Source organism: Triturus cristatus, chromosome 5_1, assembly GCF_964204655.1.
Source record: "Triturus cristatus chromosome 5_1, aTriCri1.1, whole genome shotgun sequence".
NCBI lineage: Eukaryota > Metazoa > Chordata > Amphibia > Caudata > Salamandridae > Triturus > Triturus cristatus.
Window position 1 is genome coordinate 301,183,787 of NC_140587.1, and position 23,820 is coordinate 301,207,606.

Genomic DNA, 23,820 nt, shown 5'->3' on the forward strand with positions numbered 1-23,820 from the left:
AAATTTGCCCTTAATTCAGCTCCCTTACGCACTGGTACACCACCAACGAGGGCCCAGGATTGTAATAATTCCTAAAGGCTCAGCCTAGAGTGTTTGCAGGGGGCTCCCTCCACTCTCTAACTTTTGTCTTTGCCTGCTGAGGCCTACACTCCCCCTGACTGTAACCTACAGTTACCAAAGAACATTAGCATTTCCTGCAGGCAAACTATCCCCCACTGGGGGTTTAATATGGAGTGGTATGACCCATTTGAGGTTGGTACGGAGTACTTTCGGGATGATCCATAATCTTCCTTGGAAGAAGACCTGGTAGACGCGTTGGATAGTAGCATCTAAGAAGTCAGTGAATAAAGCCCTGTCTAGGGCTTTGGGTCCCCTCACCCAACAATTTAAGTGCTTCGTCCTCCAACAAGGTTAGATTCCCACCCACCCCGATGTTGGAAGGAGCCCGCCTCCTCCCACTAAGGCTGGTAAAGCTAAGTCGCAAAATAAGAGGTGGCCCAATACTGAGGTATTTGAGAAGCTATCAGGCACTTTCATGAGTGACCATGCATATAGTGCCCCTGCTCAACGCCCCTGAATCCTCAGAGGATAAACCTTCCTCCTCTTCTAATTTCAGGGACAGTGAGTACAATGACGAGCTGGGTTCCACCATGCAGAAGTGCTCTGGGCGACGCAGTGAGACCCACTCGGTCATAAACACATCCCACCATGTTGGATTTCATGAAGAAATGGCCGGAAGACCCCAAGAATGGCATCGACAGAGCATGGTGTAACTGCCAGGATAAGCTGTTGGATTTTTCTGGTCCCTTTACTAAGATCCTGGAGTTAACCTCCCAGGCAAAAGAGACATCTACTCCAATAGATCCAAGCATCGAGGTGAGATGGGCCAAGAGAACAGTTTGTCAGTTGGGGAACACAAACTGTGCCATTTTCATGGAGATGAGACTCTGAATCCTCAGGTGGATTGATCCCAAGCTCAACGATCTGGCCTCCTCAGAAGCGGGTCAGTATCCCAAGGTCTCTAATTTGGAGGGCCTTTTGAGAAGGACTTGGCCAAATTTGCCTCCAGGTACAACATCTTGGATAATGCACAGCTCTCGCTGAAAAAAGTATTCCACCAGACCCTTTTTGGCATAACCGGACAATTTAAGGGGTGATCATCAGGCCAGAGATTTTATCACAGCACCAATAGAGACTTCTCCTCCCTGTGGTCAAATTGGCACGATTCAGGAAGCTCCTTCTTCCCCTCCCGATTTCAAGGAGAACACAAACACTTCTGCAGAGGCTTTAACAGGGGACAACAAGGAACCAGGCACAATGACAAAATTGCAGGAGAGAAGCATTCCTATTTCAATAGTGGTTTTTGGAGGCAGAACACGTTTGTTCATTCACAACTGGTAACACAAGACATGTGGGTCCTAGATTCTAACCAAGGCTACAGGATTGAGCTGTACAACAACCACTGTCAACCCTGTTCCCCCTAGAACTATTTTTCCTACAAGAACTGAATTTCATATTCTCAGAGATTTCTGCAGAATGATGCTGCTTGTCTTTCCTCCCCTCACCTCAAAGGGTTCCTCAGCACCATCTTTTTGGTAGACAAAAGAGGAGGCTGTTCAAGTCTGGTATTAAATCTAAAAGAATTCAATGCCTGGATTACAGGTGTTTTAAGATGGAGGGTGTTCATCTCCTCTGGGACATCATAGAGGAAGGCGACTGGATGGTCCTAATGTTCCTAAAGGACGCTTTTTTGACAATTCTCATCTTTCCCCCTCACTATCACCTCCTTCAATTCAAAAGGCCAGTCCGTTGTTTCGGGTTCAAAATCCTTCCATTTGGCCTCTCCTCAGCTCCATGGTGCTTTACCAAGATAATGAGTCCCATATGAAAGCGCTTCAAGCCAAAGGAATGCTGGAAGATTGTCTATCTTGACGATCTGATCCTGATATAGCAGAATTATCAGACAGTAATATTTCACCTGTCGTGGACAGTCCAGCTCCTTCAGGACTTACACTTTGTGATAAATCAGTCAAAGTCATGTCTGACATCCTCTCAGCATGTGGAGTTTCTGGGTTTTCAGATAGACTCGTCCCAGCTTATCCTTCCTTCTCAAAGGATTTGATCTATAAAGAAGGAATTGAGGTCTGCGTTATGCAGCCAGACAACTTTGTTGAGATTGATACAGCAGACTGTAGGCCTTCTGGCGTCATCCATTCAAGCTATCTTTTCAGGTCCCCTTCTCTACATGGCTCTCCAGATTACAACATCTCCAGAAGGCCCGGTCATATTCAGATCAAATTTGCCTCTCAGCGGAGGCTAGAATGGAGATTTCATGATGGCTTGACCACATCGAAGCCTGGAATGGCCAAGAAATCTTTGGCTGCTCCACAGACATCATTCTGGAGTCAGATGCCAGCATATGGGGCTGATGGGTAAGAGAAGGTTCTCTCTCCAAGGGGGCGCTGGTCAGAGACAGAGTTTCTCCTCCATATCAACTTCGGGAACTTATAGTGGGTTCATTTTCTATAAAAAGCCGTTCCCCTACAAAGGCGGACTGTTGCATATTGCTGAAGATGGACAATATCTCAGCAGTTTGTTACGTCAACAAATTGGGTGGGACAAAATCTCACCTTCTGGTGGAGATTGTCAAAAACTTTCGTCCTTTTTGCCTCCAACATCTGTCATTGCGGAGTTTCTTTCCCGACTCTGGGCTATAGTGGCAGATTGGCACTCGCATCATCTTCAGAAGATATTGGAGACTTCACCTGAAGATTTTCTTTGTTCTCAATCACACTTGGGGCCCTTGCACAATAGATCTGTTTGCCTCCCGTCTTAATCAACAGATTCCCCTGTTCTTCAGCTTGCGCCCAGATCCGGAAGCGAAGGCAACAGATGCTTTCCTTCAAGATTGGTCTCCCCATATAGGATATGCTTTTCAACGCTTCAGCATGATTCCCAAAGTCATTTTTCAAATGCGGCATCAGAGAGCGGAGATCATTCTGGTGACTCTGCTGTGGAGATTGCAACCATGATTCCCGATGACACTAGAATTGTCCTGCGATCTCCCGTTTCTGATCCCCTCTCATCAGAGCCTATTGCCTGACCCAGCAGGGCAGCCTCATCCCTTGATTCTCTCAGGTCAGCTCAGGTTCGCGGCATGGAAAATTTCAGGAAAAGATGGAGTTTGCCAGGCATTTTTCAACGAGCTTCTTTCTACTTCAAGCAAGCCTGGGCTTCCGGGACGCATAAACACTATACTTCAGCATGGAGACAATGGGTTAGTTGGTGTAACAAGAGGAATACCAATCCCACTGTGTCAGATATCTCATTGGTGATTAATTTCCTATCCTCCATGGCAAATCCAGGTTTAGCCTACAGGTCCATTAATAAGTATAGGTCTGACATTTCTGCGGGTCATCTTCCGATTGATGGGAAACCTGTTGGTGAACATCTAGTAGTGTGTAAACTATTGAGGGGCACACGAATGTGCCCCCTCAAACTCGATACCCGACCTTATGGGACGTCAATATTGTTCTTAACTTTTTAGACAAATGGCCTGATAATAAATATCTTTCCAGTGGCGGCTCCTTCCTTTGCAGCTCATTCCTTTGCAGCTGAAGCCAGACAGGCAGAGCTGGGCTCCCCACGTCACAGGGGAAGGGGTGGTATCAGCACCTAAAGTGCCCATGACGCTTTGGCCGGCCATCTCGGGCCGGCCTATGCGTCATGTGCACTCTGCATGTTCTCCACCCAGGCTGTATTAAAACCTGGGTGGAAAACATGCAAAGCCTGCCCGCTCCAGCCTGAGTGCCAAACTATGGTGCTCAGACCAATCACAACACTGCTAAGGCAGTGTTGTGATTTGTCGGGGGATTCTGGGACTGTGTGCTTCCTGCCGAGAGGAGGCCAGAGAAAGAAGAGGCAGCGGCCGGCGGTAAAGAGATAAGTGCTTTTAATTTTTTATTATTTTCCCCTCCCTCGTTCCCCCTCCCCCTGCCTCACCACCCCTGTCGGTAGCAGCCGCTACTGTATCTTTCACCAAAACAAGCTACGGCGAAGCTTACCATGCAGTTGTGTTTGATTTCATGTAAGAGAGTTTCAGATGTTTGCTTGTCCGACCACACGATCACCCGGGCGTGGCGACCGCCCAGACCACTGGCCCCACTTTCGGCTACCCAGAGAATGCCTGGATGATCCAGTATTCAGGCAAACTCAAGCAGCACACATTAGGAATTATTTCTGCGAAAATACGCTCACTGCCAACACCCGCGCAATGGAATGGAACGCGTTCAAAGTTGTAATTAGACAATGATAGGCTGTATGTGAGGGAGAAGGGACTGTTAGAACTTATGTTACATGTTCTTTTGAAAGGCTATTCAGGACTTATTGTAATGCTATGCCAAGTGCCGTGGAGGGGGGGGTGTTGGGAGGAGGGTTTGTATATTTTGGATTGTGGTCTATAACACGAAAACGGCTTGTATCGATATCCTTTGTAGGGTGAAATGAAACCGAAATACTACACCTCATGTTGGGGTGACTCCAATTGTGCTGCTTACAAGCTGATCAATAAAGATAACTTTTAAAAAAAAAATGTAATTAGAGGCACATGCATACAGCACATTACAGGGGTGTGTAAAACCGTAGCGCGTAGCATAATCGAAAAGGAATGCACACTGGCCACGTTAACTCCAGCAGCAGATAAAAACGAGGTCACGCCAACCCAAGTAGCGGAAGCTAAAACCGCTTATGCAGAGGCACTAGCAGACCTCCGTAGGTATAATTTGTGAGGGCATGCAGCTAGGGTGCACAGAGAGGGAGACAGAGCAGGTGCGCTGCTGGCGTGGCTAGTGAAACAGGACAAAACCCTCCCACCGATGACAGCGGTACGCAACACAGCGGGCACCCTAGCCCATTCACAGGCCTCCATCGTAGAAGTCTTCCTGCAGCACAATACACAGCTATATGCAGCCCCCGACCCAGTAGACTCAGAGCTGCTCCACAAATTTTTGGACGCGCATCCCTTACCTCGCATAGCGCAACGCGACCGACACACCCTAGATGAATCCATCACCGGGACAGATGTCACACAGGGGCTACAGGCCCAAGCCACGTGTAAGGCTCCTGGGCTTGAGGGCCTTCCGCTTGAATTTTCCCATGCCTTTGCTGCGCAATTGATCCCCCAACTGGTGAAATTGTTCCAAGCGGCCCTAGATAAGGGAGAGCTACCACAATCCATGTGTGAGTCGGTTATAGTCTCCTTCCTCAAACCGGACAGGGACCCCCTACACGTTGGATCATATCGGCCCATATCCCTGATACCAGCAGACTACAAAATATATGGGAAAATATTGGCAGATAGATATTCCACAATCCTCCCAATGCGGATTCATCCGGACCAGTGTGGATTTGTGCCAGGGAGAAAAACGTCCTACAACATAAGACGCCTGTTTCGTGTCCAGGATCAGGTCTGAGGCCGCTTCCCCCTTGCAGCATGCCTGGTCCTGGACGTGGAAAAAGCCTCTGATACTCTCCTTTGGCCCTATCTCCTGCAGGTCATTCAGTGAATGGGTGTAGGACCCCGTCTGCTTGCATACACTAAGTTTATATACTACAAGCCGACCTTCAGGGTGAAACTTGGACACCATGTGTTAGAAGGTAGTTCTGACACTATGGGCCACCCGAATTTTTCGCTTTTTGAGCACCTATTTGTTGAGCTTTTACTGTGGGAGAGCCTCATAAGTTGAAACTCACCCACAGTGAACTCATAATGAAAGAGACTGCATGTGGATTTTACTGGTGTCCCCTTAGCTTGACTGGGCCGCTGCGCAGCAGCTGGAGTAAGGGGGACCGGGCTGGTCACATGCAGACATGTGTGTACATGCGTGTGCACACGTGTGTGGGCTGCGCAGGACAGATTCCTGGCGTGCGCAGTCCAGGAGCAGCTACAACGTGAATGGTGTGGCAGGACTTATGCAGAATTGGGTGGTGACATAGAATAGGCTTTATACAGAGGGAAGAAACATGCCAGGGAAAGTCAGTGTGCTTTACAGTGTATATTCCATTATTCTCTTATGGGGATAGGGAGCAGATGGGCTAGTTTTACTCTCCTAGGGCCTACAAATTCCAGACACGCACCAAAGTCCACTGTAACCTATGTGAGAAGAAGTATTCTGCAGAGTCCCAAGTCATATTTGTACTGCTTTTGGGTCATCCAGAAATATTATATTTCTCTGAGTCAGCTCATCCCCAGGGCCTGGCTGGGGGCTCACCCAGCCAGGCTGAATTAATGACCTTCCTCTCCAAACCATGGCCTCAGAGGCCCAGCCAGCACACCAAGCATTCCCAGGGCGAGGGTCTCCACTCCAAGCAGAGAAGATGGGTGGAGCTACAGGTTCATCCATCAGTAGCTGACACCTGGTGCCAGGCCGCTCTGGAGGGAAGGCAGCGAGGGGGGAAGGGACTTTCAGAGACAATTTGGCAGGAGACCCTGGACGACGCCATCTTGAACCAACCCAGAGACCTGGGCAGGAAGGAGGGAGCAGGGGCAGTGAAGTGATGTGTCGCTGTTTGATAGGACAAACAGAGACCTCCTGCCAGCCTCCTCGCCAAACTCTAAAAAGTGTTTGCACAGTAAGAGAAGCTCTCTTTGGGGTGTGGTCTGCTGAGGCAGAAGGTGCTGGAGCCTGGCGCAATGGGCAGTTGGAAGGAGGAACCCCCTGACTGTCCCGGGATCCTGAACAGCGCCAGGAGAAGAGACCAGGACCAGTGCGCAGAAGCAGGGGTCTCTGCACAGGGAGAAGAGAGGCCCAGGAGGAGACCCAGGCGAAAGGCTGGCACAGGGAGCCAGTGAAGACAGCGCCTTGCTGATTCCCCCCTCTCAGAGACCCAGAGGACGAAAGAAAGCGCCACCAGGAGCAAGAAGAGGCCAAGATCGTGAAGATCGGACCCCTGGGGGCCGAGATACACCCCCCAGAAGGTAGGCGACCTTTGACCTCTGAAAGGACTGACGACAAAGCGCGTGGGGCTCCACCGCCAGTCCATGATGTGCCTCCGGGGTAGGTCAGTTCCCGGGGGCTGCCCCCAACAGAAGTAAAGGCAGGGAGCGCCATCACGCTCCCCGTGAAGAATGTACCCCGCGGGGTGCCAGGAGCCCACCCTGGCCCCTGCCGAACATAAAGCCGGGAAGCGCCGTAGCGCTCCCCGTGAAGAGGTGTAGGGGGAGGGGCCCGGGATCCCAACTCCGGCCCCGTCTGAGGAAGGAGGCAGGGGAGCGCCGTCGCGCCCCCCCCGCGAAGATGAAAGTCGGAGGAGCGCCGTCGCACCCTGGTGAAAATGTGCCCAAGGGGCCCAGGACCCCATCCCCGGGCCCCGAGGAGGAGGAGGCTCGCGTGGGGTGCAAGGAGCCCACCCTGGCCCCCACAGAAGATGGCGAGGGGGCCTGGGACCCCATCTCCGGGCCCCGAGGTGATGGCAGGCGTGGGGGAGTGAGTGCCATCGCACTCCCCCGAGGTCTGGCGGGGGCCAGCGAAGCCGGCGAAGTCCTGCGCGTCTGCCCACCGGAGCGGGCAGACCAGAACTCCCTGGCCGGCTCCCGCGGCAGCACGCGAGGGTGCTGGCTGGGTGGGGAGCCGGCAGGGGCAGCCGGGGGTTGGCTCCCTGGGCTGCCCTCCCAAGGGGACGGCATGCGGGGGACCCGGGTGGGACTGGGACCCCGACAGGACAAGAAGAGGTGCGAGGGGCCCGGGTGGGTTCGGGCCCTGAAAAACAAAGAGCGGCCGTGGGTGGGCTCCCCGCGCTGCATACACTCACCTGGGGGTCCGGGCCCCACCCCGAGCACTGGATGTGGCGCGAAGCGCCAGGCTGATGGGCAGCGCGGCTCTCCCCAGGGCAGCGGGGGAGCCGCTGCTCTAATATGCAGGAGCGCCCATGATGCCTTGCAGGCCTGGACTGGCCTGCAAGGAAAAGTCAGCGTTTTCTTTGCTTGTGGTGAGGAGAACGGGGTCACCACCACCTGTGTGCCAAGGTGCAGGGGGGGGCTGCTGGAGAAGCGCAGTCTCCCTCAGCACGAAAATGGAAGTCCCTCCCTAATGGGGACCTGAAAAGAATAACCCCTCAAGGGCTCAGCCAGCATTTTAACACCTCCTGGGCTGGAACCTTTGTTCTACAGGTGGGGGTGTATGTCACCAAGGCAGGGTTATCCATATTTAAGGCTGTTGAGATAATGGGGTGGGTCACCACTGGGATGGTGCCAGTGCGCCGGGCCCTCGCTCCAGGTTATGTTCAACTAACTGCATTGGGGGCAAGATGATGTGCATACATGGGAGTGGTGGTACTAGACCCCCCCCCCCTTGCGGGAGGGGTGGAGATGTTATGCAATGTCACAAAGTAATTCCACAGCTTATGTTTATTTGTGAAAATGAATGAAAATGAAAATGGATTTATACAGCGCGGTTGCTGCCCTGGGGCGTCCAAGCGCTAAATTGGTGCATAGTACTGAGTAGTGTGTGTGTGTTTAATAAATGTACTCTTACTTTTATCAAGCAAAGTACAGACTGGACAATCAATTACTGAGTGTTATTTCTGCGCACCTGCAAATGGCGATTACTAGCCCACACCACCTCCCTTGAGTAAGCCTCATACTGCTCCGCAAAGCTACCCTCAGAGAGTCAGGTGCTACAATTGGGTTTTTTTTTAAAGAGGGACGGTGCACCAAAGATTGAGAGTCTTTCCAAACGATCCAAATTTCGTCCTTTATTCTTTATTTAAATTTTAAAATTCAGACTCAGCCAACGCGTTTCGTTCCTTACGAACTTCGTCAGGGCCCAAACAATCGCATGTGAACAAGTTCCAAACAGTCAGTAAATAATCAACTCCAAAATGGTCCTGGTTTCGAATATCCTAAAAATGCGCGGCCTCTCAAATAATCAAATGGTGTAAGTATCCCTGAGTCCTATGTACGTCATCAAACAATCCAATTTTAATCAAGTCTCCAGGCCACCTCCACCAAAGACTGTATCAATATTGAAACAACAATGTTAAATGTTAAATGTTACTGGATTTCTAAAGCGCATGGCTGCCCGTGAGCGTCCCAGCGCTGAATGAGTACAATTGAAGTCGTGGAGGGGTTGTAGTTGTATATTTAATGCCAATAAGTTGGCTCCATTTTCTCGCAAAAGTCTCCTTCCTCTGGTTCCGCGACGAATCAGAGGAAGGAGACTTTTGCGAGAAAATGGAGCCAACATATTGGCATTAAATATATAACTACATTGTTGTTTCAATATTGATACAGTCTTTGGTGGAGGTGGCCTGCAATCTTGATTAAAATTGGATTGTTTGATGACGTACATAGGACTCAGGGGTACTTACACCATTTGATTATTTGAGAGGCCGCGCATTTTTCGGATATTCGAAACCAGGACCATTTTGGAGTTGATTATTTACTGACCGTTTGGAACTTGTTCACATGCGATTGTTTGGGCCCTGACGAAGTTCGTAAGAAACGAAACGCGTTGGCTGAGTCTGAATTTAAAAATTTAAATAAAGAATAAAGGACGAAATTTGGATCGTTTGGAAAGACTCTCAATCTTTGGTGCACCGTCCCTATTTCAAATTTTTTTTTGTATATCTGGTTTCCAGTAGAGCACAAGTACGGCCTGCTCTGGACATGGTTTGCACCTATTCAAAAAATTGAACGTTTACTTTGAAATTGATGTGCTTAACATTGGTCAGCCGTACTGCCTTTTGCTTATATGCTACAATTGGGTGTTTGGTTCCCAGTGAAGGACAAACGTAGTCATGTTATTGGTGCAGGCCTCACAGATGCTGCCTCGTTTTCCAACACCATGTGTCACCTTCATTTCCAATACTCAGAGGCACGTGCCATGGCTGCCCGCTTTCCACTTTGATTTCTGCAATGGCAATGGAGCCACTTGTGATCCGCCTCCGTACGGAGGGAGAGAGTTGGGGCATCCCAATCGCAGAAACGATCCATGCTGTATCATTATACGCAGATGATGTGCTTATCTACATCCGTGACATCACTTCGGATCTCACTCCAATTTTTAATAAACTACATGACTTTGAGGCGGTAACGGGCCTAGGGGTAAATTGGGCCAAGTCCACAATATATCAACTCTCAGACATCCTCCCCCCCCCAGAAAATACATTTGGGCTGCATAGACATATCATGGAGCGCCACAGCGGTATGATACCTAGGAATACGGCTGTACCACACGCCGCAAGACATGTATGAAGGAAACCACCGCAGGGCACTGGCCGGGATCCGATCCTCCGAAAACTTCTGGAAGGATCTTCCCCTGGCTCCCATTGGGAAAATCACAGTGGCCAAGATGTTATTGGTCCCGCGATTATTATATTAATTCACTAACCTCCCAGTGGTTTCCTCCCGTCCCTTCTTTCGTGACCTGGATCCCCTCCTCGGTACCCTTACCTGGGGATCAGGACGTAGTTGAATTGCTCTCGCTAAACTGCAGTTACCTATGGATCGGGGAGGTCTGGGTGGCCTCTCCTTCTAGGCATACTTCCTTGCGACCCAATTACAATGGGTGTCACGATGGACAGCGGGCCGCGCATTAGGGTAAACCCACACAAACACAGGACCTACTCCAATTCCTATCATACACCGCATGTTATTAATGGTAGCTGAACCAATAAGGGAGTGCCCACTGCAGGTGATGGTGGCACGCACATGTCTGAAACGGGTACACAAGATGAAACGGGAGGCCCCCCATGTACTCCCCCATCCAACCACTGGTAGGATTCTCCAAAGGCCGTGCTCACTACACAGAGCGAGCACTACGTGTGTGGACTAAGCACTCGGTCACGGCGACGGGCTCCCTCTATGTTAACGGGCAGCTGTAGACATTTGCGGAACTTGCTACGGACACCGAACTCCCAAGAGGACAGTTCCTCTGACACAGACAGCTACTAGGAGACTGCTGCCGAGTATGGCACACAATAGACACAGAGCCGCCCACGCACCCTGTTTTGCACACAATGCTACAGAGGGACCCCGGGCAACACTTGGTGACATGGCTATATAAGGCAGTGAGAGCACTGAACACAATCACCCTCACTCTACTTCGTGAGAAATGGGAAGCAGAAATCCAGAAACCACTCCACAACAAAGAATGGGAGAGGGCACTCGAGTTCCCCCCAAAACGTGTCCTGCAACTACCGCTTCAAAAATGTACAATTCCACATACTACACCGCGCCGACCGGACACCCGTAAAGCTCTAACACTACTACTCAAATACGTCCTTCACTTGCCCTAGATGCCCAGAACCCAATGGGTCCTTTCTCCATATGTTTTGGGACTGCTCAGTGCTCTAAACATATTGGTCCACAATACATGCCACTCTCATGGCAGTAACAGGGCTTACAGACCGATTCGAATGTCCCCGCTGCCACCAGGTAGACGCCGATTTCAAACATATGTTCTGGGCCTGCCCGTCCATACAATGTTTCTGGAGGGGAGTACACCAAGCCCTTCAAGCAACAACCGAACTCCCGTCCGCCACCACCTGGGAGGAATGCGCGTTGGGGATGACCCCGAGGAGAAAATCCGCGAAGGTACCCAGGAAGTTCATTTCCCTGGCCCTTCTCCTCGCGAAGAGGAACATCGCGATGCATTGGAGGGCCCCGGAGGGGCCATCCAGTCCGGCGTGGGTGGGCGCGGTGCTCAAGTGGGGTGCAGCAGAGGAGGAGCTGCTACGCGAGGAGGAGGCGAAAGGCGCCCGCAAACACCCGATATCTATGGAGTGGGCTCAGCTCCTCATCCTTTTTAAGCAAACAGGAGCGACGGGGGAAACCCCAGACCTGACACAATCCGCCCCCCGCGCCCCGGCGGCCCCCCCCCCCGACTGCCCCGAAGTGACAGGAGATACAGGCGACCCATAAGGCAGGCAACATGCCTAGACACGAGGGCAAGTATGAACCCGATCCCCCCGCCTCATGCCAAGTAGCGGGCCCACCGCCCCCCCCCCCAGGGATACCCGGAGCATACCACACACACCTACCACCAGTCCATACCTAATCTACCGCGAGATTCTCTCGTCTGCCGACCCCGCACTCTCTCCTCCCCCCATACTTCCCACACTACCTCCTTCCCTCCCCTACTCTACCCAGTTCCGAGGCCCCTCCCCTACTCAAGGGCCCCTTTTCAAGCCGCCCCGTAGGCAGCAAGAGCCCCAGTTAGCGGTTTACACACCGTTGTTTGTAGTTACATGACATGACAGGGAATCCAGGAAGGAAGGGACCGCAGCTCGGACCTCGACGGGGAGGTGCAGCCGACCCCCGACCGAGACCGAAAATGTAGGCACGACCAGGACGAAATACATGGGGGCCAGATAGAGCCGACCACTGGGAAGACGAGTCTCTCAAGACACCACAGGAGATCTTAGCCACTGACGGACTACAGCACACGCACACGCTAACTTCCTTACAGGTCCCTAATGTTATGATGTGCTGTGGTACAATAACTTACGCTTATACTGATGATTGTTACTTGTAATGCATTACATGAAAAACCCTAATAAAAACATGTTAAATACAAAAACAGGGCTTACAGACATTCATACATGGGAGGCCTGCGCGCTAGGCATTGCCAAGTGTTGAAAACACTAAAAAGTAGAGACACGCTTCGCATCCCTAACAATCCTATTAGCAAAAGAATTATAGCAATGCACTGTAGAGCACCAGGGGGGCCACTGCTAGCGGCCTGGAGAGGGGCGGCAGAGGAGGAGGTGCTAAGAGCAGAAGAAATTAAAGGTACTCGTAAGCGCCACATATCCATGAAATGGGCGCTATGCCTTCACTCCTTAAAGCAGGAAGCAACAGACGAGTCACCAGCGCAAGACACCCCAGACCCTACGAAATAGTCACGTCATGAGACAGCCTAACGTAACCCGCCCCCCACCTTAAAGTTGATATGCTGCAGGGTGCAGCCCCAAGCTGAGTACGTACAGTAATCAGCACACTCCGATTTGACATTCCCAACTCACATCAGGTTTCATATAGCTCAAAGACCAAAAAAGACAAATCAGCCCACCTGCCCCCATCATAATGCTATATCTCATATACAGGGAACCCCAGTTACAGTTGCCCTTGTTGAAGAGTTAGGTTCCTTATTAAAAACACAATAAGCAGTGTACCCCAATACCAGCAACGCAGATCAACACAGGACTACACTACATCAAGCAGAAAATGACTCGTGCTCTCATGTAGCGAGTTGGTACAAAAGGGGGTGGTGATGGACGGAGCATCGGAACCAATCAAACACTCACACCCAGTCAACAGATCCGGGTTTGATCCATCACCGTTCTTTAGCCCACTCTGCCACCCCAGTTCAGACATGGCCATATGCAAATCAGTCTGACCCTGTGCCTCATGGGAACAGTCCAGCCCGAACTGCCAAGCCATGCCTTCCCTGGACCGGAAACAAGCTTCCTAGGACCGGTTTCTGGCATTTCAGCCGTCTTCAGCCAGGCTTGCTTGAATCCAGTGGCAAAGTGAGCAAGGGACTCACGTCTGAGCATACCCTGCCAACTTATGGCGAACAAAGCGGTACAAAAGGGGGTGGTGATGGACGGAGCATCGGAACCAATCTAACACTCACACCCAGTCAACAGATCCGGGTTTGATCCATCACCGTTCTTTAGCCCACTCTGCCACCCCAGTTCAGACATGGCCATATGCAAATCAGTCTGACCCTGTGCCTCATGGGAACAGTCCAGCCCGAACTGCCAAGCCATGCCTTCCCTGGACCGGAAACAAGCTTCCTAGGACCGGTTTCTGGCATTTCAGCCGTCTTCAGCCAGGCTTGCTTGAATCCAGTGGCAAAGTGAGCAAGGGACTCACGTCTGAGCATACCCTGCCAACTTATGGCGAACAAAGCGGTACAAAAGGGGGTGGTGATGGACGGAGCATCGGAACCAATCAAACACTCACACCCAGTCAACAGATCCGGGTTTGATCCATCACCGTTCTTTAGCCCACTCTGCCACCCCAGTTCAGACATGGCCATATGCAAATCAGTCTGACCCTGTGCCTCATGGGAACAGTCCAGCCCGAACTGCCAAGCCATGCCTTCCCTGGACCGGAAACAAGCTTCCTAGGACCGGTTTCTGGCATTTCAGCCGTCTTCAGCCAGGCTTGCTTGAATCCAGTGGCAAAGTGAGCAAGGGACTCACGTCTGAGCATACCCTGCCAACTTATGGCGAACAAAGCGGTACAAAAGGGGGTGGTGATGGACGGAGCATCGGAACCAATCAAACACTCACACCCAGTCAACAGATCCGGGTTTGATCCATCACCGTTCTTTAGCCCACTCTGCCACCCCAGTTCAGACATGGCCATATGCAAATCAGTCTGACCCTGTGCCTCATGGGAACAGTCCAGCCCGAACTGCCAAGCCATGCCTTCCCTGGACCGGAAACAAGCTTCCTAGGACCGGTTTCTGGCATTTCAGCCGTCTTCAGCCAGGCTTGCTTGAATCCAGTGGCAAAGTGAGCAAGGGACTCACGTCTGAGCATACCCTGCCAACTTATGGCGAACAAAGCGGTACAAAAGGGGGTGGTGATGGACGGAGCATCGGAACCAATCAAACACTCACACCCAGTCAACAGATCCGGGTTTGATCCATCACCGTTCTTTAGCCCACTCTGCCACCCCAGTTCAGACATGGCCATATGCAAATCAGTCTGACCCTGTGCCTCATGGGAACAGTCCAGCCCGAACTGCCAAGCCATGCCTTCCCTGGACCGGAAACAAGCTTCCTAGGACCGGTTTCTGGCATTTCAGCCGTCTTCAGCCAGGCTTGCTTGAATCCAGTGGCAAAGTGAGCAAGGGACTCACGTCTGAGCATACCCTGCCAACTTATGGCGAACAAAGCGGTACAAAAGGGGGTGGTGATGGACGGAGCATCGGAACCAATCAAACACTCACACCCAGTCAACAGATCCGGGTTTGATCCATCACCGTTCTTTAGCCCACTCTGCCACCCCAGTTCAGACATGGCCATATGCAAATCAGTCTGACCCTGTGCCTCATGGGAACAGTCCAGCCCGAACTGCCAAGCCATGCCTTCCCTGGACCGGAAACAAGCTTCCTAGGACCGGTTTCTGGCATTTCAGCCGTCTTCAGCCAGGCTTGCTTGAATCCAGTGGCAAAGTGAGCAAGGGACTCACGTCTGAGCATACCCTGCCAACTTATGGCGAACAAAGCGGTACAAAAGGGGGGTGGTGATGGACGGAGCATCGGAACCAATCAAACACTCACACCCAGTCAACAGATCCGGGTTTGATCCATCACCGTTCTTTAGCCCACTCTGCCACCCCAGTTCAGACATGGCCATATGCAAATCAGTCTGACCCTGTGCCTCATGGGAACAGTCCAGCCCGAACTGCCAAGCCATGCCTTCCCTGGACCGGAAACAAGCTTCCTAGGACCGGTTTCTGGCATTTCAGCCGTCTTCAGCCAGGCTTGCTTGAATCCAGTGGCAAAGTGAGCAAGGGACTCACGTCTGAGCATACCCTGCCAACTTATGGCGAACAAAGCGGTACAAAAGGGGGTGGTGATGGACGGAGCATCGGAACCAATCAAACACTCACACCCAGTCAACAGATCCGGGTTTGATCCATCACCGTTCTTTAGCCCACTCTGCCACCCCAGTTCAGACATGGCCATATGCAAATCAGTCTGACCCTGTGCCTCATGGGAACAGTCCAGCCCGAACTGCCAAGCCATGCCTTCCCTGGACCGGAAACAAGCTTCCTAGGACCGGTTTCTGGCATTTCAGCCGTCTTCAGCCAGGCTTGCTTGAATCCAGTGGCAAAGTGAGCAAGGGACTCACGTCTGAGCATACCCTGCCAACTTATGGCGAACAAAGCGGTACAAAAGGGGGTGGTGATGGACGGAGCATCGGAACCAATCAAACACTCACACCCAGTCAACAGATCCGGGTTTGATCCATCACCGTTCTTTAGCCCACTCTGCCACCCCAGTTCAGACATGGCCATATGCAAATCAGTCTGACCCTGTGCCTCATGGGAACAGTCCAGCCCGAACTGCCAAGCCATGCCTTCCCTGGACCGGAAACAAGCTTCCTAGGACCGGTTTCTGGCATTTCAGCCGTCTTCAGCCAGGCTTGCTTGAATCCAGTGGCAAAGTGAGCAAGGGACTCACGTCTGAGCATACCCTGCCAACTTATGGCGAACAAAGCGGTACAAAAGGGGGTGGTGATGGACGGAGCATCGGAACCAATCAAACACTCACACCCAGTCAACAGATCCGGGTTTGATCCATCACCGTTCTTTAGCCCACTCTGCCACCCCAGTTCAGACATGGCCATATGCAAATCAGTCTGACCCTGTGCCTCATGGGAACAGTCCAGCCCGAACTGCCAAGCCATGCCTTCCCTGGACCGGAAACAAGCTTCCTAGGACCGGTTTCTGGCATTTCAGCCGTCTTCAGCCAGGCTTGCTTGAATCCAGTGGCAAAGTGAGCAAGGGACTCACGTCTGAGCATACCCTGCCAACTTATGGCGAACAAAGCGGTACAAAAGGGGGTGGTGATGGACGGAGCATCGGAACCAATCAAACACTCACACCCAGTCAACAGATCCGGGTTTGATCCATCACCGTTCTTTAGCCCACTCTGCCACCCCAGTTCAGACATGGCCATATGCAAATCAGTCTGACCCTGTGCCTCATGGGAACAGTCCAGCCCGAACTGCCAAGCCATGCCTTCCCTGGACCGGAAACAAGCTTCCTAGGACCGGTTTCTGGCATTTCAGCCGTCTTCAGCCAGGCTTGCTTGAATCCAGTGGCAAAGTGAGCAAGGGACTCACGTCTGAGCATACCCTGCCAACTTATGGCGAACAAAGCGGTACAAAAGGGGGTGGTGATGGACGGAGCATCGGAACCAATCAAACACTCACACCCAGTCAACAGGTCCGGGTTTGATCCATCACCGTTCTTTAGCCCACTCTGCCACCCCAGTTCAGACATGGCCATATGCAAATCAGTCTGACCCTGTGCCTCATGGGAACAGTCCAGCCCGAACTGCCAAGCCATGCCTTCCCTGGACCGGAAACAAGCTTCCTAGGACCGGTTTCTGGCATTTCAGCCGTCTTCAGCCAGGCTTGCTTGAATCCAGTGGCAAAGTGAGCAAGGGACTCACGTCTGAGCATACCCTGCCAACTTATGGCGAACAAAGCGGTACAAAAGGGGGTGGTGATGGACGGAGCATCGGAACCAATCAAACACTCACACCCAGTCAACAGATCCGGGTTTGATCCATCACCGTTCTTTAGCCCACTCTGCCACCCCAGTTCAGACATGGCCATATGCAAATCAGTCTGACCCTGTGCCTCATGGGAAGTTAGCACGTGCCCCCTAAACAGCTAGGATAACTAGTTGAATATGATCTTTGCCGTTACTGACGGCTGGCACAACTGTATACCAGATGGCACGATGTTAATATGTACTGTGTTTACATTATGGTCATAAACAATATATGTGTACTGCGAAATAACGAAATGCCAATAAAAATGATTTTACAAGAAAGAAAAAAAAGAGATGTTTGCGCCCTCAATCTCTCTGGTAGTTTTTTTCTCCTTTTCCAGAAGAACTAAGTCTAACTCCAGATAAGCTTCTTATTCTGCTTTTCCCAATAATGCACGATTATGTGTTGTGCATTTCTACAAAGCTTATAAGGCTGCCACCAGCAAATTCCTTGAAGACCCGGGAGGGCAGGTACACACTGCATTGCAAAAACCCTTCAAACCTGTGGCATCCGCTACTCTAGCCTGTTGAATGCGTTGGTTTTTATCAGAGGCTGGTATGGTCACATTAATTTTTGGGGGCGCATTCAGCCAGGGGGGCAATGGCTTCAAAATCTTTTGCCTTGGGTTCCAATCTAGATGATGTCCTAGAAGCAGCGGACTTATAAACCGATTGCAGATGTAGTATCAGTGATGGTAGCACAGCTTTAAAGGAGCATAATCGGAGCCTCCAGTCCTAACATAGAATTAAAAAAAAAATCTAGCTTACACAATAAAGCGCTTCGACGCCTCGTCAGGGGTAGTAAGCGCTATATAAATGCAATTACAATACAATAAGAATTTTCAACACCTTTTTGCCCCTGACAGAACTTTGAGAACTCGCACTGCCATTAGTGACAACTCAATTGTGACCCATTGTAAACACATGGATGCGACTCAATTGCAAGTATGTACTGTACTAGAGTAATATGCAGCCTGAAAGAAAGTAACACAACATCCTGGAAAAAACAAACACTCAAAATGAAGGCAAGATTAAGTAAACCATGTTAAATATAAGCAGAAACTACATGGATTAATTTAACGTTTTTTTACACTCATTGTTCAGAAATTGGTCAGTGTTGTTCCTTGAAAAGTTAAGAACATGAATACAGTAAAGTCAGCAGCCCTTCAAGACTAGAAATTAATGCACTGTAATGCCCTAGGTATTGAAGACATTAAAAAAAAGCTTCATTTTCGAGCACTAGAGACGTATATGGTTTCAGGTAATGGAAATGACTCCCCGCCTCTCAGCTGGCGCCTACTTTTGATAAATTCCGCAAAGACTTGGTACAATGTCAGTTCAGGCCCCTCGTTTGTGTCTTCTACTTTCATTTTATAGTAGTCCTTCCTCTGTTTCCTTAGCGTTAGTTCTTTGATCTATCTAGTCCGTCGTCTACACACCTCAATGAAGTAAAGTGGTACGGCAGGCCAATAACGTTACGTGACAGCACGCGAATACCTTACCAGTAGCAGCTGGTGTAGGTGCAGGCGTTCTTAGGGGCGATGGTGATGGGGCCACTGGTCGCAGGTATGGGGAATGAGGGCAGCGAGGCGCTCATGGTCAGCAGAGCCTGCGGTACACATGCCCGATCCCGAGCAGGAAGCTTTGGTTGTCGCGAACATACGCTGCCACAAGAGGGAGCCAAATGCTCGTGCAATAGTTCCTGCCAAAGATTTCTCGTGGTCAGCCTGCTACACAAGTCCTTTCACTATTTTTATGGAACGCGTGAAATCTGCTTCGGAGCGTGCTAGGATTACCAGGCTGCTGTTCCTTCACGCCAGAATATTTTTTTCTATTTTAAAATCGTCAGTAGTAGGTGATGTATGGCAAGTACTCAAGATGGCTTTATAGGCATAGTGAGAAGAGAGCGGTTGGATTCCTAGCAGCCCAAACTCAATTGATAAAAATTGGGCGCCATTTTGAACTGAAATGCTTCCTCTTTGGGATCCAATAGGGTTTACTTGTTAATCCGCGTGCAAATCAACCGACCCGGCCCAAGCTGGAGATTCCCGAATTCTAAAGCAACAATTGCTTTATTTTGCATAGCTACCAAGGTTTCAGAATGCTATGTGAGACATTTTCATAATTTCAGTGTAATTATGAGTGACATTCAATGACTATGAGTGACACTTTCTCTGGAGCAAAATCAAGCAATGAAGATGGGGGAAACATAAATATCAGAAATTACACCCATTTGAGCAACAAGAAATTCTTAAATTCTTAAAACTACTGCAACCACCAGAAATGGAGGAGCATCGTGGGACCCCGGAGACCTAGCTACCGCTTACACTACAGCATAGCTGCCAAGGTTTCAGACTACTTATGTGTGACATTTTCATAATTTCAGTGTAATTATGAGTGACTGTAACGTTGCTACGTCGTGCACAAATGACCCTGGCACTGTCGTTCGTTTTGAAAGGTAATTCTTTATTACTATGTTCAGACCGAGTGCCGGGAACACTCCCGCTCGCCTGCTCTATTCGCGCCGAGTGCCGCGAAGCCAAGCCTCTACCCAGCATGCACTGGGGCGCTCGAAACGCTAGAGCGTATCTCTACATATCTCCCCCCTTTAAGCCTTTACCCAAAACCAATTGTGGTCCCCCATATTACAGTCTTACTTGGTGTGCGTGTCATAGTCCTCAAACCTTCTTGGCATCTTGATCTCTCTGCCCGATCTCGTACAGTTCTGTCTTTTCTCTGGAACCACCTTTTCTCCTCTAGTTGGGGATTCTCCTCCGGCTGCAACCTCTCCTTGTTCTCCTTTTTCTTTTACCTGAATCCCTGCTTCTATGAAGCGATCTTGCCTGTTCATTACTCCTTCTCTACTTCCTCCTAAAGTCTTCCGGCTCTGAATCTCCCCTCCTTTCCCATGAGATGTTGGGGTTGACTCCTCCGCCGCTTGACTTTCTTCTCCTTCCGGTTCATCCTCCATTGTCTGGCTCGGTGTTCTCCTGTCCTCCGGGTCTTCCCACTTCAAAATCCTATTGCATTTTGCCATTCTGTCCTGCGACCATACCTTCCCGTCGCTCAATAAGGCTGACCTGGTATATGTTTCTATCACCTGCAGCAGCGGGCTGAATTTACTTTCTCCCTTTCTTTTTAGCGTGGCATGCTTTACTCTTACCCACTCTCCCTTCTCCAGGGTCACTTCTTTGGTATTTCGGCGTTTGTTATAGTACTCTGTGTATAATGCTTGTGCTTTAGCCAGGTTGCGCCTCACCACCGCAGGTGACCATTTGCTTTGTACCATAAGGTGCTTCCACGCTACATTGTCCTTCGTAAAAGGATCTCGCCCCCTTAGAATCTTGAACGGACTGTACCCGGTGTTGGTCGGAGTGATGCGGTACGCCCAGAGCATGCGTTGGAGTTCCTTCTCCCACTGTTGCCCCGCACTGATAGCCGCTTGTATGGATCCCATTATCACTCGATTAAACCTTTCGCCAAGTCCGTTCCCCGCCGGGTGGTAGATTGGGGTGTGTTTAACTTCAATTCCGTTCCTGGTCATGAAGGCATTCCATCGTTCTGACACAAATTGTGGGCCGTTGTCACACGTTATCACCTTTTGGTATTCCTTCTCTCAGGAATGTGGCAGTGAGGAATGCTAACACCGTCTCGGTGTCGGCACTTTCGCATACATCCACCTCTGGCCATTTTGAGTATCTGTCCACTGCCACTATGAGGTACTTTGGTACTCCTTCCGCGTTCAGGACTGGACCCAGGATGTCCACTGACAGCGTTTCCCAGGGGCTTGACATCCCTGGGAATTTCCCCAGTGGTGGACGTAGTAAGGTTTGCGTCTTATCGGCCCTGTTACATTGTTCACACGTCCTGACGTGTCTTTCTACCTGAGCATCCATGGCTGGCCACCAGTATGCCTGCTTCGCTCTCGCTTTAGTTTTCATGATCCCCAAGTGTCCCTCGTGTAGGATGGTTAAAAGATGGCTCACGAGTGAGGTCGGAGGGACTACCTTGTCTCCTCTCAGTAGAAACACTGGATTGTCTCCAATGGACAGTTCTTCCCGGATCTCCCAGTACTTCCTCAGCTCGCTGTCTAGATGCCTTTTGTCGGGCCACCCTTGTGTCACATAGCTTTTCACTGTGTTTATTGATTCGTCCGCTTTGTACGCTTCTTCCCATTCCTGTGCGCTGACAGCTCCTTCGTGGTCCTGCGTGACTGCTACCATGTACTCTTCCCATTCCGAAGGTTCCCGCTCTCCTGCGGGCTCCGTGGCGGCTGCCCTGCTCAAGAAGTCTGCCACCTTGTTTTTGGAACCAGGGATGTACTCCACATCATATACGTAGTTCAAAAGCCTCAGGCTCATCTTTGCAATGCGAGGTGTCGCATGCGCATGTCCGCTCGAGGTCAATACTTTCACTAGTGGCTTGTGGTCGGTCCTGAGTAGAAACTTCGCGCCCCAGAAGTACTGTCTGAACCGTTCCATGGCCCACACCGTCGCCAGCATCTCCTTCTCTATGAAACTAAATTTTTCTTTGTTCGCCGCTAGGGCTCTTGAAGCGAAGCTGACGGTAGTGACGTCTCCACCCCGGGCTCTCTGCATCAGGACTGCCCCCAGGCCCTTGTCACTGGCGTCGGTGGTTAGGATGGACAATGCTGCTTGATCGAACCCTTCCAGGGGGATAGCTGTGCAGATGTCTTGTTTTATGCTCTTGAATTCATCTTGCTCCTCCTGCGTCCACCTGAACACGTTCTTTTCTTTCAAGAGTTGCCTTATGTGGTGCGTTTTGGTCGCGAAATGCGAGACAAACTTGCTGTAGAACTCAGCCATGCCTAAGAAGGAGCGGACATCTTCCTTCCTTGTCGGTGTGGGGGCATCCTTTATGGCCGCCATGTTTGCTCTTTTCGGTTCTATATCTCTTCCGCTGATCTCGTGGCCCAGGTAGGTCACCGAGTCGACTCCAAATCTGCACTTCTGCCATTCCGCCGTGAGTCCGTTTTGAGCTAAGATCGCTAGCACTGTGTGTAGTTTCTTGTCATGGTGTTCCTGGGATTTCCCCATGACTAGGATGTCGTCCTGGAAGTACTGGACACCTTCCACCCTTTGGAACAACCTATGCATCAGTTTTTGGAATACCGCCGCCGCCGACGCTAGACCGAAGGGCATCCTGAGGAACTTGTAACACCCGAATGGCGTAATGAACGATGTCAGATGGTTGCAGGTGGCATGCAATGCAATTTGGTGATACGCGGAGGTGTGGTCTATGGTGGAGAACCATTCGACATCCTTGGTCATTGCTAACATCTCGTTTATCCTGGGCAACGGGAATTTGTCTACTAGAATGTTCTTATTGAACTCCCTCAGGTCCACACATAGACGCACCTTCCCATTCGGTTTCTGGGCTACCACCAGTGGCGCCAGCCACTCTGCGCTCTCAATCGCTTCTATGACTCCGTTCGCTTCTAACCATCTCAATTCTTCCTGGATTGCCTCCCTGCTTCTGAAGGGAATATTTCGGGCTTTGTGGCTCACTGGTTTCGCTCCTGCCTTGAGTCGTATTTTGTGTGTGAATTTTGTCATCTTCCCTATGGTTCCCTTAAACACCTCGGGATATTCTTCCATCCACTTGCCCTCTTCTTTCTTTTGGTTTGTTTCTATCAGTAGTACTTGTTTGGAGCCTCCTGGATTGAGTTGTATTCCCAAGTTCCCTTGGCCATCCACCCCAGTACAGAGGGTCCTTTCTCTGCCACGTACAGCTTCCCTTCTGCTCTGCGTCCTTTGAACTCGAACATCAACTTCCGATGTCCTACCATGGGTATGGGTTCTCCGGTGAACATGACCGGATGGATGTCGGTGGGTAGTAGTTTATCCCCAACCTTGGAAACGAATTCGTTTTCCCATATGGCTCTTTGAATGATCGTGTATGGGGAGCCCGAGTCTGCCACTATGTGCGCTTGTACCCCTCCAATCTTCATCTGTAACTCTGGTTTCTTGGTTTGTGTGCAATTCACTCCCAAGATTTGATTGTCAATGCATAAGACCTTGTCCTCTTCGTCTTCTTCTTCTTGGGGTTCCTCTTCCCCCTCAGGGTTCTTGTGCCACGAATTTCACGTCTGCCCTGTTGTGCTTGCGCCTGCATACTTTTTCGTAGTGCCCCATTATGTTGCAGTATGTGCACTTGGCGCGAAACGCGGGACACACTTTGTCGTTGCCTTGATGTGTTTGGCTGCCGCACCGGTAGCACATAATTTTCCGTTTTCCCTGTGGCTTCTGGTTCTTCATGGTCTTCTGAGGGAACTTCTTCTGATACCTCGTACTGCTTGGTGTCTGCTGTTTCGGAGCGTCTGGTCTGCCTCTGTCTGTTACCCTGCAGACTGGCGTGCGTTCGCTGCCCTCTCTTCTGGCCGCTTCTGCGCACCATTTAGATAGTTCTGCCTTCTTCACTAACGCCACCACTTCCTTTAGCGGAGCGTCCCCATTGACCCATAGTTTCTCCTGTATGGCTGCGTTGGTTGTGTGC

General features: G+C 50.7%; 1 protein-coding gene across 1 annotated transcript in view; it reads right to left on the reverse strand.

The window, feature by feature from the left end:
- NTAQ1 (N-terminal glutamine amidase 1) overlaps positions 1-18,990 on the reverse strand; it is a 222,675-nt gene extending 203,685 nt beyond the window's left edge. Inside the window, exon 1 of the mRNA XM_085604995.1 lies at positions 18,807-18,990. Within this exon, the coding sequence (XP_085461121.1) occupies positions 18,807-18,901 (95 nt within the window). The 5' untranslated portion in view covers positions 18,902-18,990. The remainder of the gene's footprint in view (positions 1-18,806) is intronic.
- Between the last annotated feature and the right edge of the window lie 4,830 nt (positions 18,991-23,820).